The following is a 17715-nucleotide window of genomic DNA, read 5'->3' as shown; positions in this document are numbered from 1 at the left end:
TGACAGGTGTTACAACAAGCTGTGTTGCTCCCAGTCATGTATGGTAGGATGGGCAATCACTCATAGTCCTGTCAGAGAGTCACAGTGGAAACTAAATTCAAAGCTCAGTAACCCCAACCCTTCTCTTCTGCTCTGGTTTTATAGAGGTAATCTAAGTTTTGAAAATGACTCCACAGGATTTACCTTTTGTGCTAAAGATCCTATCTTCATTAGGCTTTGCCCTCCGTCCTTAAGTAAGAAGGAAAGGGTGCAGGTGAGGGGACAGAACAAATTGCTCACCTTCTGCAGGGAGCATGCACTCAGCCCTCCAGCACCAAGAGCCAAATCATCTTTTGGTGCAAGTGCACAGAGTTCAGCACCGTTCTGCTAGCAGAGAGCTCGGCCCAGGTCTCCCTTCTTCGTTCCTGCTTTTAACAAGTGTTTCATTGCAGAGCCAGGACAAAAAGGAGGAACCCATGTGGAGAGAAGACCCTGGCTCCCACTGCCTCCTCCTGGCATCCAGGGGAGACCAAACACCCAGGAAAAATACAATCTGGGAGTCATTAGACACAACATCTCATTTATCCCTCACAGCTGCCCCTGTTCTGTCTCCCCTTATCATTATGGTCAAAATACACAGCAATTAGAGTCCCCCCTGCAGGGACATTCTCCACTAGGTTTTGAAGTGCAGCTCTGAAGCACAGCTCCATCRAAACAGAGCCTGCTTTGAGATCTGCATCCTAAAGCTCAGTGGGAAGCCAGCAAGTCAAGTCCATGACAAAACGTCAGCCTGCCCCAACAGGCCATCCAGGATACAGATCTTCTTGCCCTTTGCCATGTGCTCTAGCAATTCCATTTGTCAAAGGCCTGCAATGTTGGACAGCATAATTCAATAAATTGCTCCCTCTTGTTACTTTAGAGCAGTCCTGTTGCTGCAGCATTGCCTACAAAGCTTTCTGCTTCTCCCACAGAAGATGGGTTACCCAGGCACTTAAACATCAAACAACAGGGCTGACTGATGCTTTACAGCCAGCTAAGGTATAGATCAAATCCTGTACAATTGACAATGCTAATTGGAAATAATGAACTATCAAGGCCCCAGGTCTCTCTCCAAGGGGCTCAGTGGCTCTAAGGAGCACTTAGCCCTTCATAAAACCATGTCCCTAATTGCTCTGGAAGTTGGGGTGCCCGGAGTTTTACTCACAGCAGCCCACTTAAGACAAAAGGCAATAGGCAGCCAGAGAACCCACCTGCCACAGTACCAATGTGTTCATGGGACAGAACAATTAGTGAGTCGTCTTGCTCAAGACAAGTGGCCAACTGGCTGCAATTTAGTTATCTGTGCTTTTAGGTGAAACAGAAATGGCTCCAGACTGTGCTAAACAGAAAGCCATGGCCTCCTTTCTCCAGACACAGTCCCATCTCGCCTGCAATAGCCCCTCACACTCACAGTCCATCCATCAAGCCTGAAGATGCATTTTCCATTGACCCCGAGTCCCAAACCCCAGGAGCTCCCATTCTCTCCTTTCTCCAGACCTTCGTGTACCCAGGCTATTCCTATTCACTGAGGCTCCTGCCCTGCTGCCTAGACTCTCCTCCATCCCCATTATTCAGAGAAACACCCCACACTTATCCCTCTCCCTTCTCTCACTGCCCAAGCATCCTTAGCTGACCAGCACTGGGTTCAAGTCTGCTCTTCTGAGCCCTCTCCTGCCTCCCTGCTTGCTAGAGCCTCTTTTCTAGCTCCCCCAAACAGTCCACCCAGATGCATGCAGCTTTGCTCACTTTCCTCTGAAAAAGAGTTGCACCCCAGATCCAGGAGCTGCCCCCAGACCCTTCATAGGACCAGCTGCCCATGATATTTGTACCACACTAGCACACTGGTTCGAGTCTAACTAGTGCCCACCAGCACACAGTAGTAACACACTAGTTCTTAAATAAGCAAAGATCTCTCATATTTCCTCCTGGCAAGGAGGGGTGTGGTTTTGATAAAATCCTGCTCACTAGARCAAATCAGTGAGCTACATTTATCTCTTCCCAGTACCTGCTGCCAGATCATGCTGGGAACTGATTTCCTGGGTCAGATGAAAAGAAGCCAGAAAAAAATAATTTGCTTTAGTGTCCTGTGTTGGTTTTCCATTCCCAGCTAAGTGTTGGGGCAGCCTGTGTAATGACTCCTTGCGCAAGGACCATGTGGCTAAAACCGACCCCAGTTTTACAACAAGGGACATCCCATTTTGGCTCACAGATGGTAAGTAGCAGAGTATATCATTGATTTCCTGAGTTGCGGTTGTCCTGGAAACCYGACGAGATAAGACTCTTTGCAAGAGGCACTGTAACAGCATAAGAGACAATCCTTGCCCCAGAACAGTCAGGAACCATGTTATCAGCACRATCTTAGATGAAGACATCTTTTTGCCATGAACTGCCTAATCATAAAGGAGCACAAATCCTTAACGATTTAAAGAGTGGATCAGACCTTAGACTGCAGGCCAAGGCTAGAAAGGAATGCTCGAGGGATACAGTCAGAGGGGACACTGGTTAAAGCAGGTCCTGGGGAAATAAGAACAACAACATCAGATGGAAGCTTAACAAGTCYTCCATTTAGTTTCCAAAAGTCCTCAACAGCAGCACAGGACTATTCAACTACTTTCTACATGCTTTTCAACACAGTAACTTCTGTAAGCTTGAGGCAATTCAGTCATGTATTTGACTATATGCACGCTCAGTGTGTACCACCTTGTTGTGTGAAAAGGATGCAACGTTTCCAACTACATTACTTCAATGCTGTAGAAACATTTTGACCTCCCACCCCCAAACTATGGCTCTGCAAAACAGATATATTCCCCATACAGTCAAATTACAGATTAAGGCATACCCCATCATCTGCTGATGTGATCTTGGAAGCGTGCCTGTCAGCAGTTCACTTTTTCCCATAAGAATCAATGGCATAGAGAAGGTGTGCAGGCACTTGAGAAATGCACGTAAACTAAATACACAGGGGCAGTATACATGACATGGAGGATGGAGAGACAGAAGCAAAGCCACTGGGGTCATCAGCTGCCAATTCAACATCTGATAATGACAGAGAGGCAAAGGAGATTGACTGCTTTAAAATACCAAAAGATGACTGCTTACTTGCCTGAGGTTTAGAGTGGAAGATCCCTTTATAACACAAAATTAAACTTTATAATGTCCTGGTGACCCTGCCTGACCCATCCTGGAGCAGATTACTGTTCTAGAAGGTCTCAGACACTTCACCTGTGAGATTGAAACACCTGACAWAACCTTCACTGCAAGTGGTCCTGCTGCCTCTTATGATCCATTACATTCTCATCATCACCTTCAGATTCCTGCTGCTCATCAAGGTCAATTAAGGATGAAGGATGGAAAACATGACAACAGTCACCAGAGCAGGGCATTAAATAATCAATAACAGAGCTCTGAAAGAGAAAAGTGACAGGTAGCAAGGTGTTACTGTAGACAAGTTTCCTCAGCRTAAATACAGCACAGACAGGGTAAGCAACCTGGTCCCCAGGTCTGGAAATCCCACTTCCCTCATCAGCAGCACTACACACAGACCTGCAAGCTTTCTTTTCCAAGAAGCTTTAAGGACAGAGGGGCTCCACCTTGATCCAGATCCAACCCACTCAAGAGCTGTATTACCATTTTGAGGTGTCTCCACAGAATTGAAGCACAAAACCCAAGTCCCACATATAAGCATGCAAAGTAAGGTGGAAGGAATCCAGACATATTACTCCAAGCACAAAACTACATAGTAAGACAGACTTTTATCTTCAGAAAGTTTGCAATAAGCTCTAGCAACACTTGCGCTACTGCTTTTCTTTTGCAGAACAATTCCTCCCCATCCCCACCGTCCAGTTCACTGAGCAGAAAATATGTGCTCTGGATGAATCCCTCCTTATTTTCTTCCCTTCCAGTACTGCCAGTCCCAGAATGGACATTGCCACCCTCCAGTCAGGATTTCTTTTAAAATACTTTAAGATTCTTTATTTGCTGTGGGATTTTGTGCTGTTAGGCTAACATTTTCAAACTTTCCTTAGCAGTTACAGGCAGTAACCAAAAAAAACAAAGCACAATGAAAAGCTCTCAATTGTAACATCAACAGCCAGGGATCACATGAAAAGTCTGCTATTAAAAGAAAGTGAAAAAAATGAAARGCTGCCCTCCCCTTCAAGGAGAGTCCTCAAACAACACAGCAGAGCCACAGAGGGTGCCATCAACACCAAATACAACRCCCTAATTCTTGTCTTGCTTTAAAAAGCAAAAATCCCCATTTCAAATGAAGACCAGGGTCCATGACCACACATGCCACACCTCCTCAAGAGGGGCTTTCGCATAKCCGTACCTCTTCCACTTGGTTTGCCAGTAAGGCCCTACATAATTAGCATCACTGCACCCAGCCCTGCTCTAGTGGGTTGAAGATCAGCATATTGATTTAACCATGTTTATTACTTAATGCTGTATCGCAGAGACCTACAAGAGTCCCTGGGGAAGGCTGCTGATATAAAGACAGCTCCTCTGAAATTACAGCATTTTAGGCCAACATAGGACCAGGCCTTCAGATTTCAATAGGAACCAGGATTTCATGTGTTGACTCTATTCCAAAAACATATTTCTTGCATCACATGCACTAGAATCAAACTTAAAGCATTAGGGTTTAGCTAACTTTTTCCTGCTCCGTGTATATTTCTCCATAGGCAAAAGAAACAGGCTTCTGAATTTGAAGTTTCTGCAGCAGAGCTTTACTTCCCAAAAAGCAAATATTTACATCCATAAGCACCAGCTGCCTCTTTTCTTTCTCCTCCATTTCRTTTCCGGATATGTTGTTGGTGCATCTGCTCTATTAATTAAAGCTGATTTACACAAGACAAAACTGAATCCTTAATACAGCCCTTCAGTGGGAACAAATGACGTTCCAGAATTGCACTTACGTCTTCCAAAATTCCCATGTCCCACTTCCTCGCCTTCGCTGTTTGAAAAGTGTTTTGCTCTGTTCAAGCCCATAGGGCATTCCTATAGTTGACAACAGAAAAAAGAATTCAGCCTAATCTAACCCTCCCAATGGCCTCTCAGCTCCTATTAATGATTACATGAGGGGAAGAAAGGGGTTGTTAAATTGTTTTCAAGATCTGATCTTTTTCCAACTGATCTTTAAGGGAGCAAGGATTTGTGGTGTGCTTTACAGTGCTAAGCAAGGCATAAAACAGTATATGACTCGTAAAGCAAAGTACCATGACGATTTGAGGGGCAGGAAGCATTGCCATCATGCGTCACCACCCCAGGACCACATCCCTCTTCCTCAGTATAGTTACTGGCCTCTAAATCTTGGGTTTGCCTCATGTTAGTAATCCAACGCTAACATCAGGTCAGAGTGCTGACTTAGCACTCCCTTTGGTTTCTTAGGGGGAAAAAACAAACCAAACATTTTCTCCATTTCATAGGAGATGTTTTAGTAACAGAACATGTGGAAAGCCAATTCTACAAACAGCAGAGTCCCTGAAACCTTGCTTCCTAGGGATGTGCATCCAGGTCAGCCACCAGTGTCAGCTCTGAGCCATAGGAACGGCTCAACTCATGCCTTCAGCAGGGACACTCACTGCATCTCATCCTTCTCATCCAGCCTTCCATTGTCACAATATTTGTAGGAACTTGACATCTTCCAGACATTGCTCAGTGGGTTCAAAAGGACATGGGACAGGGGGGAAGAGCATAGAGACAACACTTTTTACTCCCTCTGGAAACCAGACTAAACCCTCAGCAAACTACAGAGGAGGTTCTGTCCATGTTTTTCCTGGTTCCTACTACATCTGAACACCTTCCCAAGATCCTGCTGGCTATTTTAACAGCACCTCAGTCTCCCAGCCTCTGTGTGACACTAATAGCCACAAGGGCCATCTCAGCCCCCATACCTTAATCCTGGCTTCAGTTTCATCTCTGCTGTGAAAAGTCACAGTAGCAGAGACCTTAACACTTCATCTACCTTCAGGGGGGAAAAATAAATATACAAGTTTGTTCTAAGAGCAGATGGTGTCTAAAGAAAATCATAATTGCTCCAGAGTTGTAGATTTCCAAGGGACTTCTACATTTCAGTGCCACCAGACCTCTAGGCCAGAGCAGCAGTTATTAAAATTATAAATTTCACCACATTTTATTAATTGCTAATTACTGCTTCATTACTTCCACTCATGCTCCTGAGACCGCTGCTGTCACTGTTTCCTTCAGGAAGCAGTTCAGCTCACTTCAGAACTGCAAGAAGTGATGTGATGATTACAGTCAGTTACCAAAACAGAAGTCTATTTTCTGAGCCTGCTACACATGTTTAGACCCAACCCTACTCCAAAGGACTGAATACACATGCTAAACGCACTTTATCAGGATCATACTAGAGGACTCTGAATAGAACCAGCCTAAAACTACAGTTCTAGCTCACTTTAACATACCCCCACTGTCTCAGCATCCAACCTGAGGAACGATTTCTGTCCCGTCCCCTCTGCAATCCCCAGAGGGACAAATCAGTAATTCCACACTTGGGCTTGATTCTCTTTCTATTCAGACCTCCACAGAAGTCTGCCCAAGTAAAATTAGGATCTGGTCTTTAGCCTCAGTTTTCTCACTTACAGGAGGGACACTCACTCCATATGGAAGGTGCGGGAACTGAGAGTTGGACAATATCCAGAGCTTTGAACAGGCTTCCAAATCTGTAAAACTGAATTCAAGTACAGAGGCTCATGAACTTCCACAAAACTAGTCAAGTAATTAAGAACCATCTATATGAATATAAATTTATGGGCTTATGCTACCCTGCTTCATAATGGAAACACAAAGCTTATTTAGGTTTTATCCAGCTCCAATGCTATTAACTGCATGCATCCTAGGCATAACCACTTCTCTATAAATCTACATTTCATTAACACCCTGAAATCAATTACTTTGTGATTTATAGTTAAGGCCCTAGAACTGACAGTTATTAAACATCAAGCCTACTTTGGGTATTTCCATACACAGTGCAAGCTCCAATAGTTGAAGACTAGCYGCTTCAGCAGTCTCGCAGAGCAGAGGCAAGGCTTTGATCTAGACAGGGATATAGCTCTCCTTTCTCAGAACACCTTAGCTGGATCCAAGTCCCTTTTAGTTCATGCTATAACATTCATTCAATGCCAGCTCTAAAAGACATGTGGCTGTTAATGTGTTTTAGGTGACAGCAAGCCTCCACAACTGATCAACCCCTCTGCTACTGGCCAGGAAACCTATGGTAGTCCCAGTCCTAAGCAGACTAGCCCCAAATACACCCTGTACTACTGACCTTCTCCATGCAGGGCTTTAAAAACTGTCTGCCTGGCTTGCAGCGTGGCTTACTCAGGCTAGCAGAGCTGGGGATACCAGTGTTGCTGCAGTAAGGCAGGCAGGGAGCCCCACTTCTCAAACTGCTCCCGCAATTCAGGCGTCCCCATCAGCAGCAGCCCTACACACCAGGCTCGCGCTTCCCTGCTGAACGCCGCCATCYGTCAAAGAGCGTTGCTGTCTGAGCGAACGTGGAGACATTCGGCAGCCACCCTGGAGTTCAGTCTAATTGTGACCCCAAGACAGATTTCATTACATTTCAACTCAAGAGCTATGAAGTGCTCTGTCATCAACCTGAGGCAGTCAACTGATTATAAAGACAGTATTTAATCTTCTTAATTCTCCGGAGACTTAAATTAAGGCACTTCACCACCTCAGTCCTTTCATTCTTCAGTCTAATTGAGGTTTCATTACCGACTCGCTACTGGGTCATCGTTTTGAGACACAGGTACATGACAGCAGAGGACCTAGGGGTACCTCAGCATGAGCTTTCATTTATACAAGGCAGCATTCACTCATTTATATTTCTTAGCTAYACAGATAACGATCTTTGGCTTTAGCAACAAATAAGATTTGAATATTGATTCACTTCTCCCTGCTGTCGCCCAATTCAGATAAATCAATTTGTTAAAAAGTGACAGTCATCTTCATTTAATAACGCAYTCTGAAGATGCACTTTAATAAACACATTTGAGTTTCCTAAGCAGGAAGAATATTCTTTTAACAGAAGTGGCCACTAAACGAGGTGCACTAATTACCTTCAAGTATGAGGAGTTGTATTACGGGAAAAGTTTCGTTTCCTCAGTCTCCCTTGCAGACACCAAGAGCCTAATACAACACAGTAAAAATATTTGCTAAATAACTCAGTTCAGTTAGGGAAAGAGTTCATTTGCTCTATGGTCAGTGATTTGGCTTAGCTTTCCACACCATTTAAACTCTTGTATAACTTGGCAGGCATGCTAGCATATTAGGATCTATCAAAATTCAAATAGGATTTATAATCAACAATGTGGTATATAAAGTGACTTTAAAGATTGAAGTCACCTAGGCAGTTTTAAAGTTTGTAACAGAAAGGAAGGCAGTGTTTTTCCTTGAGTTTCCAGTCTGCCATTTTGTGTGTTTTCAGGCACTGTATTTATATGGTAATGCTGGGAATGCAAATATCTGAGCACTGCTTAGTGGTTTGAAGACAATTCTCAGCATTTACATTTACCTATAATTTAACAATGTTTTGACCAAATTTGACCTGGCAATCCTTTTAATAGGTTCTTCCAACTCAGGCCTCCATTTCAAAGGGCTTTCATTTCCAAACTCCTCACAASCCCCCTAAGTACATTTTGAGGTTAATGGTCAATACTTACTGCCTAGAGTTTCATTAAAGTCAAGTAAGAAGACACTGTCCTGCATTTCAGCATACATTCCACACCACTTCCAGCTTAAGAAGTTTCCCCAACAAATACCAACTGGTTCTAAGAAAATTAAGATATCACAATAGTATATAATTCTTGTATCACCTCATACCTCAAGGACACAGGATGATCTTCCCCAGCTCCCTAATATGGAGTTCTCCATCACTTCCAGAGCAGAAAGGCRATAAAAAAAATTAGCATTAATGATTTCAATAAGAACAAGTTAGCAAGCAGTCCCAGGACAAATCTGAGAGCCACGCCAAAGAAAATCAGYTGRAACTCTTGTTAGTACAGCAAAACTGACCCTGAGAAATAAGGCATGCAGCTTTTTTTTATAATAAAATTCAGTGAAGGCAAGAGAACATATGGAAAATGATTAATAAATTCTGCTGACAGAAGTATACTATATAATGGGCTTCTCATACCAGATGGTCTGTTATAGCCAGGAGAAACTGAAGATCCTTAAGACAAAGTCCTTGCTTTTGAAGTAGGTTACAGTAACCACACAAGGAGACATAGATTGTAAGTCTTGGTAACAAGGCCAAGGGAACTCCAAAAAGGCCTCCCACACCTTGCTTTGACCACGCTCGCACCTGAAGCCTCTCTAAGTGGTAAACTGCAAAGGTAAAGACAGTTAAAGAAAGTTAGTACCAAACACCCTCCACTAAGCAGGCCACTCAAATACCCCCGCACCCTTCATACATTAGGATGGATCCAGTCAGCAGGATGAGGAAGTTGTTGCTCAGATAAAAAAATTGAAAGCTTTAAAGTTTCCTTTCCCAGTGCTTGACACCTCCCCAAACTTCTCCCCAATTGTACTTCATTGCTTTGTTCCACATTTGGATAGACAGACACTTAAAGTAACACTTAAAAACCTAAAATAAAATACTTTATTTTCCCCATATAAATCATTTTTTCCCTTTCTTTTTAAAAGGTCTTTTAACATTCATTTGCAGATCAAATGAAAAGACAATAGCCACATAAACCAACATCCCTTAATGTACTTACACAAATACATACATCCTTCAAAACAAAAGCATACATTGATTAGTTATAAAACAAACCCTTCACAACCATACAATCCTGGGGGTTTCCACAAGCGTAAACACAGACATACCCGCGCGTACAGGAAAGGTGGCACACAACTGCATTTGCTCTGATGGTTATGCATTTTTTTTTAGCTGTTTTAGCAAGGAAAGGCTAGCAAATCCAGTCAATGGCAAGTTAAATTAGCCTCTACTGAGCAGGGAAGAGTTTCCTGCACTTAAATGCTACTTAAAGCTTCTGCTTGGTGCAAGCAAAAGTGTCTGCAGCCATCTGCTAATTCTTACAGCAAATTTCTCTTAAGACATGGAATCAGTCTGGGAATCACAAGGAGTCACATACAAGGGCTTGATGGCAATCCAAATTATTGCCTAAAAAGTAACCAATGAACAGCCATGGGCTGAAAGCATTTCTGGCATAAACAGGTAACTCCATCTGATCTTTGCGTCGACTGAATTAAATGCACAAAGAACTGAGGCTAAGGACATCAGTATGGCACTTCCAGAAGTAGTTGCAAGGATGAAACGGAGAAACCATCACCAGACTTCAGCAAAAAAACTAATTTCCCTGTCTTTGCTCACTAATGTGCTTAAAAAAATACAAGATTTTCAAAGAGCACAAGCAGAAACCTGGAAGGCTCTTGTTCAAAGTGAGAAATGGGGACAACTAGTACTGGTAAACAAAATAATTTAATTCCACCAAAACCAAGACAAACTGCACGGGACTTCCCCCTTTTCACCCTTAAGAATTAACATGCTGTAAATCATCTATAAAATAAATAGTAAGATGTCAAAAGACAGATTTTTAGGAAGGGTAGCAGGAGATTACAACGATCCAAGGCTACAGCTTACTGGTTCACCTTTGCTTCTTCCAGTGAATCAAGGATTCAAGGGTATTCCACATCCTAATTTACCCAGCAAAGTGGCCAGAAATCATGTTTTTTTCTTCCCTTTTTCCAGCTGCCCAATATTGAGCCCTTTCCTTAAGTCCCAAATTGTTTTTCTAATAGACAATAATTCTGCTAACTATATAATTTTTTTTCAACCAGTAATTTGATAGAAACGGCTTAAATTAAGATGAATAGACACAAATTAGTACCATTTTACGGACTACTGGATTTCATACTACAAATCTCATTATGTCTTGYAGAAATTAAATCTGAAAACCAGTGGCAAACACGCTTACAAACTGTGCACATCCAAGTACACCTAAATAAAATATAAAATCAGTAAAGGTAAGTGGTGCATCTCTAAATTTTAATGTACTCAACTAAAAATCAGTACTGTCACTTAGTGGAGAACCCAATTTATTTAGCCCTCATGTGACTAGTTATTCCAAAATATTGTGCTGGCTTCGAACAAAAGATCCAAAAAGCTTCAGGAAAACAACGGTGTTCCTAGCTATCAGAGGGCCTAGATACCAATTCTTCATTGGAAATACAGAACAGCATGGTCACTGCACAAGCTAAATTTACCTCGTTTGCCTATTTCTTGATCATAGCATAACCAATTTATTCTTTTCCCCACCCCTTTCTCTGCATGAATCTTGAAGATCCTAAATGTGAAAGCCAGTATTCGCTACATCTTCAATCAAGTAAAAAAAGAGCACATTAAAAACATTCAGGATTGAGACATGTAATCAGGTCTCATCCCAAATCAAATAAAAATTGCTCAAATAAACCGACAGCATCAACGAAAGCGGATGTCATCAGACCCTCTCCAAAAAAATTAACACATTCTTCCCTTGCATTCTTACATATCCCAAAAGTCACAACAGAAATTAAGTATTTTTTTCTCCTTGAAGAAATCTTTGGTCTAAAGACAGCTACAACAATGCAGGATTTTCACGACTAAAAGGACTGGTATCATTCCTAACTTTGGAACTCCTGCCACTGAGAACTAAATCAAAAGAAAAAAGGGAAAAAAAAAAGACTATCCAAACCACATCCTTCCTTTTTAACAGAAGGGGCAGCTGCTCTCAAAGGATTTTTCCTGTCATCTCCCAACATCTGGCAAGGAACGAAAAAAGACTTCAAAGAAAACTGGACATCAGGATCCCCACCATGCCGATTCCCTTCGTTTAATTTAGAGGTCTGGCTTTTCATAGCAGGGTGTGCACATACCTTTTTTTGTACTTCCTAATCAGTTACCTCCAAATTTTGCTTTAGCTATATAAACAACAGTTAAAAAATAGATCAGACTAACATTAGTGAGGAAAAAAAGTGACTTATGTTTATCTACCAGACAAGAGGCTTCTCTCTGCTCAGACCTCCGCAGAGGATTATCAGTGTCAGCACCTCCACGCACTTGAAATATATCATTACCTCTGCTTTAAGAGAAGTCTTTTAAAATGCTTCGGCTCAGCAGGAGTTTCGGAAACATTAATCACCCCTGAAACAGTGGCAAAGAGGTGAGGGTGTCTTTAGTGGACAACACCTTTACCGTGTTTTCTGTCTCAGGAAAAGGCAGCTTTTACAGGTGGTCTTTGATACTGTCCTGCCATCCATTCTTCCTCCAAAATATTTCTTCCCTCTTCCTATTTTAGTGATCATCGTTTCTTTTTTATTCCTCAGGGAGATTCATCTGTGGCCCTGCTTGCACTCTTGAGTTTAGAGGTTCAAAAAATGACGTACAGAAGAAGCTATTACTGCCCAATACCACAATCTTCCCAGTCGGGAGGAAACATGACTCAGCTCCCAGCAAAAAGTTCATTTTAATAAATTAAAACGGACAATGACCAGTCCCAGAAGCTTTTGTTGGGCAGATTTCTCTGCTTCTATTTACGTGCAACTGTAAAAAGCAAGATCTTTAGAAAACGTTATGAATTAGTCAGACTTGAGCCACAAGCTCACTCACCTATCCAATTCTCAAATAAAAAAAAAAATGAACTGTTAAATGCATTAAATTCTGCCCTGATCAACGTGGCAAAAAAGCCTATTAAATGTGCAGCAGCTCCAGACAAAACAGTTTTTCAACAGTGCTTTTAGTCCCCACCAGTAATCAATTATCCTTCAAGCTCCTACATTATATAATTAGAAGTGCTTCCAGAAGGTGACTGGTAATTAATCAGGAGACTATATTTTCCTTCTTATAACTGYGCTCTTTCAGCCTTTTTCCGAGAGATCTTGCACACATCGACAGTTAAAGCCATTTTTCCTTTAAACRCCATTTCTCCCTCTGAGCAGTTTTTCCCCATGTAAACTACAAACTTAAAACTAAGTGTTAATACCCACAAGTTAGGCCTCAAAATTTAGCTCTTAAACAAGCAGTATGAAAAATAAAACTGGATTCTCTTAAAGGAACCGCATCAGTTACTAATTTCCTCATTTTTATCTCTAAGGGGAACCAAATTAAACCTTTACCACAATTTTCTAAACAAAGTATCATGTACTTTTTCAGCTTAATGCTCCTCCAGTACTCCTCCCCAAAGCATTTTTGGTAGACAAATCCATACACGATCATGTTTCTAATCTGAAAAACATTTGCACGTCCTCATTAACATTCACTAGACAGATGCGAGTCTCACTTTCACTCGGGTGTCTCAAGACAATTGAAAGATCCCATAAAAACCACTTAAAAATAAAGCTATAATGACCCCTCCATTGATTTGGGAAGGGGGGGGAGGGGGACAAGGCCACAAAATGACCTATCAAAAAATCATACAGCATACATGAAATTAAAACCAAAGAGCCTCTTTCCTTGGACTCTTCTGCTGCTGCTTAAAGGCAGTCATTTTTAACCTAACATTTGTGAGCCAACCGCTTGCTCACAAGACGCTTTACCCCTTACGTCTTGCATCAGACTTGCACACTGCCAAGTGTTTTGGCCCAAACACCRTGTTTTGGCTTCCACAAACGCTGGTAGCTCAAAACGGCATCCCAACACTAGGAACACCATGCCAAGGTTTTACAGTGACATTACAGCCATGCAGCAGTGTTCCTAACAACTTCTACCTGCCTGTGAAACAAGCTCTAAGAGCAGGAACTTGCTCCATTCTGTAATTATTTTAGAATGAAATATTGCTAGGCATTTGCTGCTGCTCAGCTTGCACGATCAAGTGGAGTTGTCTCTTTGCAATGACTGTGTTCAAATCCCATAAGAACTCCAACAGTTTGCCCTGGAGGAGAGCCTCCATGGGCACAAACTGCAAAACCTGCTGGGGAGAGTCCGAGTCTAGCAAAGAGCTCATTAGTTTATTCAGGTGGTGCAGATACTCAGCAACTGGATTTGGGAGACCTTGGTAACCAACGCACAGCAAAAYAGCACAGGTCTTCAGTGGCTCATGGGAAGTCGGACAAGCAAACGTGATGCTTCTGAAACAGCAATGCAGTATAAAGATGAGGCCAGCTGTGAAGCGTGTAAAACAAGAAAGAATAGGCAGAATCAGTGCATCTCCTATTTTAAGTTGATTCAATGAATGCAAAACACACTCCAAAAGCTGCTGCTGGTATTTTGGTTCTCCATCGTAAAACAAAGAGAAGCTAAATGTCAGCAGTGGGGCCGAGTCTAGGAGCTTTATTTCCATTTTGGGTTGGCTTTCGGTATCACAAAGGGATGGAAAGTCCACCACAAGGCACTTGAACTGGTCACCACAACTTGCATTCGGGACCTCCTGGTGACACCTGGTAAGACTGGACAGTTCTGCCAGTATCAGTTCCCCAGAAAGAATCTCACAAGAGGGACAAGGCTGCAGCATTTGTCTGCTTTTCAGCTTGTCCCCTACCCATTCCTTCATGGCTTCATTAAGATTTTTTAAGACTTGACCATCACAAAATGGAGAACATTTTACCATTGGCAGTCTCTTTCCTTCCAAAATGTACCACAAGTTACATTCAAGGTTAGAAGACGATCCTTCCAAAATGCACATTTTACCAGCATTATTTAAGCTGTGCTCTTCAGCCCAGTGATTAAAATAGCCCTTTGCCATTTTATCATTCCATGTAAGGGCTTCCAGCATCTTCCTTTCATTGTATGTACTAAAATATTTGTTCCTTTGCCCAAACCATTTTGCATTCATGCTGCAACCAGCCTGAGATTTCTTCACCAGCCAGTTATTTCTGGCAATAGGTTTCATGCAATATCTTTGCATAAAGAACTCCACTGCACAGTCTCTTAAGCTGTTCAGTTTTGTCTGCTCCGCTTCTTCCATACACTTAAAGAGCCGGATATTCTCAGAGATAGTCTCTACTTGGCACTTGTGGAAGAATGTGCAACATTCTTCATGTTTTTTAAGAAAAGATTCTGGCATCATATGCTGGGGAAAAAGTGCTTTGTTGACCATTTCTGTTCCAAAGTTCTGTATCATCTTAGAAAGCAGCAGGTGAATGCTCTCTCTGCCCAAATAACGAAGACAAATCACATAGGCCTCTGAGTTTCCAGCTTTGCTAGTGGCTGGCTTAAAGACATGGACCTCCTCAAAACAACAGTTTAGGAGAAAAAGCAGATTGGCAGAACAGTGTTCAAACAACGTGAACATCTTCAAAACAAAGGATCCTCCAGTGCTCAGGATCATTAAAGCAGTGACTGTTTCACAGTAGAGCAGAGGTGAAACAAGAGCTTCCTGTTCACCTGGATTTCCCTGGCAATCAAAACTGCCATCAGCAGTTACCAAGTGAACTGTGGCCATATTATTTATGAAGTGCTGAAGTCCTGTTAGATGTTTCAATGTCATCACATCACCAGTGTTATCTGGGCCAAAGTACCACCAAGGCAAGGTATTTGCAATAAGACGGTCATCCATAATCATCACAAGGGTGTCATTTGCTTCATGATATGGGTTTAGAGTATTAGCTACCCAATTCCAATCACAAGGGATGTGATGGGATTTCAGGTAGTGATTTAGACTGGCTATAAAAGCTCCAGGTGCTTCACAGATGTGGACAGAATTCAGTTCTCCATCCTGAAGAGCTTCTTCAGGGAGAAGAGGGAAGCTGCACAGTATCTCATGAAACTTGCACCAAGCCTGGGTACACAGCTCAGCATTCACAGATTTCTTCACATGAGGAATTATTTTCCCTGCTTTGTTGGTAAATGAGGTGTGCTGATGCCATTCATCCAGGTTCTTATCACTCAGCTGATTCTTGACTTCATTCATTGAGTCCTTCAGAGCAAGGAGTGAGTTGAATTCCTTGTGATCACAGGTAAAGGCCTCACTGGGATCTGGTAGCTGCCATTCATTACTCACAGGCTTAGCATAAGAAAACTTCTTTGCAAAAAGCTTCTCAATTTCAGCAAGAATATCAGGACTGAACTTTTCAAGTTTTGGAGTCTGGTCAACATAAGGCTTCTTACATTTGTTCATTGTTGGACTGATTCACAACCTAGAGGACAGCAGGAGAGAAGAAACACTTTTACAATTCTAAATAGAAATATAAATACGCAAAATTAAATATATATATATATTTCTCCTCCTTAACCTTTGTATTTCAGAAAGAGAGAGAAAAATGCTTCACAGAACCATGTATTAATGTGAACAATAAATCACTTATCTTGAATAAGGCTATTTGGAAATCAGGAGGTTCAGAGGTCCACAGCTACCCTTTACGCTACTTTCATAGAGAACAGAGAAAGGTAGGCTGACTCTTAACTGAATTCTGAATACTCCACTTATTAGTTCATAATTGTTTGGATCTATGTAATATCTCCCTCAGTCACAAAACAGAAGAACATGTCCCAAGCTACTCAAGTTAACCAAGTTGGCCACAAATCTTTACAAGGGATTATGGCAGTATTTATTCAAGAGCACCAAAGTATGGGGAGTGGGGGAACAAGTAAAGGCAGCTTTTGAGAGGAAGCACAGTTGTTCCTTCTATTGTCTCCTGACTCACAACAACTAATATTCATACTCCTTCCACCAAATTGAGTGGGACATTAGGAAAGTTCCCTCCTTACCCACCCCATTTAGTTGAAGATTCCCTAGGGAGAGGTTTAACAGAAAAAAAAAAACATATTTTTGCRCTCAACTTTATGACTACACATAAGGTTTTGGTTAGGCCACTTCAAATCCTTACACCTTGTTTTCCCTACTGGAAAAGCAGTAGGGAAACTGAAGTTAGAAATGAAGGTTTTCTTGGATATTTATGGTCAATTCTAACTCACACTTGATGTTAACTAAGGAGTGGAAAGCRTTGTGCTCTGAATGGCTAAGGGCAGCCTAACACAAGCATGTTCTGCACAAAGCTAACAAGCCTGCTGCCGTCTGCTCCAGTAGGCAGCACAGAGCACGCAAAGGGAGAATTTCGGTTCACTAGCAAGACAGTCACAAACTCAGATTTTCAAAACATAGGCTTTTCATTTAAGCAGCATTGTGTAATTAAAATGACCACAGGAGACAGGAAATTCTTCAGCATACCATTTTAACCTTTTCAAAAACACCATTTCCTCAGAAGCGAAATACAGCCTTTTAAACTGTTATGAAAAAGCTTATTGCAAAAACTAAAATAAAAAAGATAAATTGAAACTCAGGAATCTATGGAGGCAAGGAGCACAAAGAACGGCCAACTGAATTTTCCCCTTCGTATWTGGACTGTCTCAGGCCACAGTCCCACTACCGTGGTCATCTCTTCTCCCCGTAACCAGCCCGCTGAAGGGAAGCGTGTGGTTAAGCGCGTACGGGTGACGTTCCAGACCAGATCTGGGGGAACTTCACCCCTTGTTTTCCCAGTCCGATTGCCTTTTGACGAAGGCAGAAGTCAGCTAGTTTCACTTTCCCTTCGGAGGCCCTATTTTGCCTCGAATGCAGTCCCCCCGCACAGGGCGGGGAGGGGGGTCGCGGTTTTGCAGCCCCCCTCATACAGGCGGGCGCTGCGCCCCGAACTACTCCGTATCCCGAGCGCCAGCTGCCAGCACGGTGCTTTAGCGAGGGCTCGCGCCAGCAAAGCCCGAGCGAGCCGCCCACAGCGCAGCCGGCAGCTCAGCTC

At 42.4% G+C, this 17715-nt stretch overlaps 1 protein-coding gene across 2 annotated transcripts in view; it reads right to left on the bottom strand.

Annotated features, from left to right (window-relative positions):
* Nucleotides 1–9620: 9620 nt before the first annotated feature.
* CMTR2 (cap methyltransferase 2) overlaps nucleotides 9621–17715 on the bottom strand; it is an 8547-nt gene continuing 452 nt past the window's right edge. The window contains exons 1-2 of one of the 2 annotated variants that reach the window (XM_026084903.1): nucleotides 17148–17566; nucleotides 9621–16116 (exon numbers count right to left, since the gene is read on the bottom strand). In XM_026084903.1, coding sequence (XP_025940688.1) covers nucleotides 13803–16097 — 2295 coding nt within the window. In that variant the 5' untranslated portion in view covers nucleotides 16098–16116; nucleotides 17148–17566 and the 3' untranslated portion in view covers nucleotides 9621–13802. Of the gene's footprint in view, nucleotides 16117–17147; nucleotides 17567–17715 lie in introns of those variants that run through there. The other variant, XM_026084904.1, reaches the window with a different exon arrangement.

The sequence above is a fragment of the Apteryx rowi genome, unplaced genomic scaffold (assembly GCF_003343035.1).
Source record: "Apteryx rowi isolate R43461 unplaced genomic scaffold, aptRow1 scaffold_653, whole genome shotgun sequence".
Taxonomy (NCBI): Eukaryota; Metazoa; Chordata; class Aves; order Apterygiformes; family Apterygidae; genus Apteryx; species Apteryx rowi.
The sequence above is the reverse complement of the archived record's forward strand: the minus strand, read 5'-3'. Positions and strand labels throughout refer to the sequence as shown.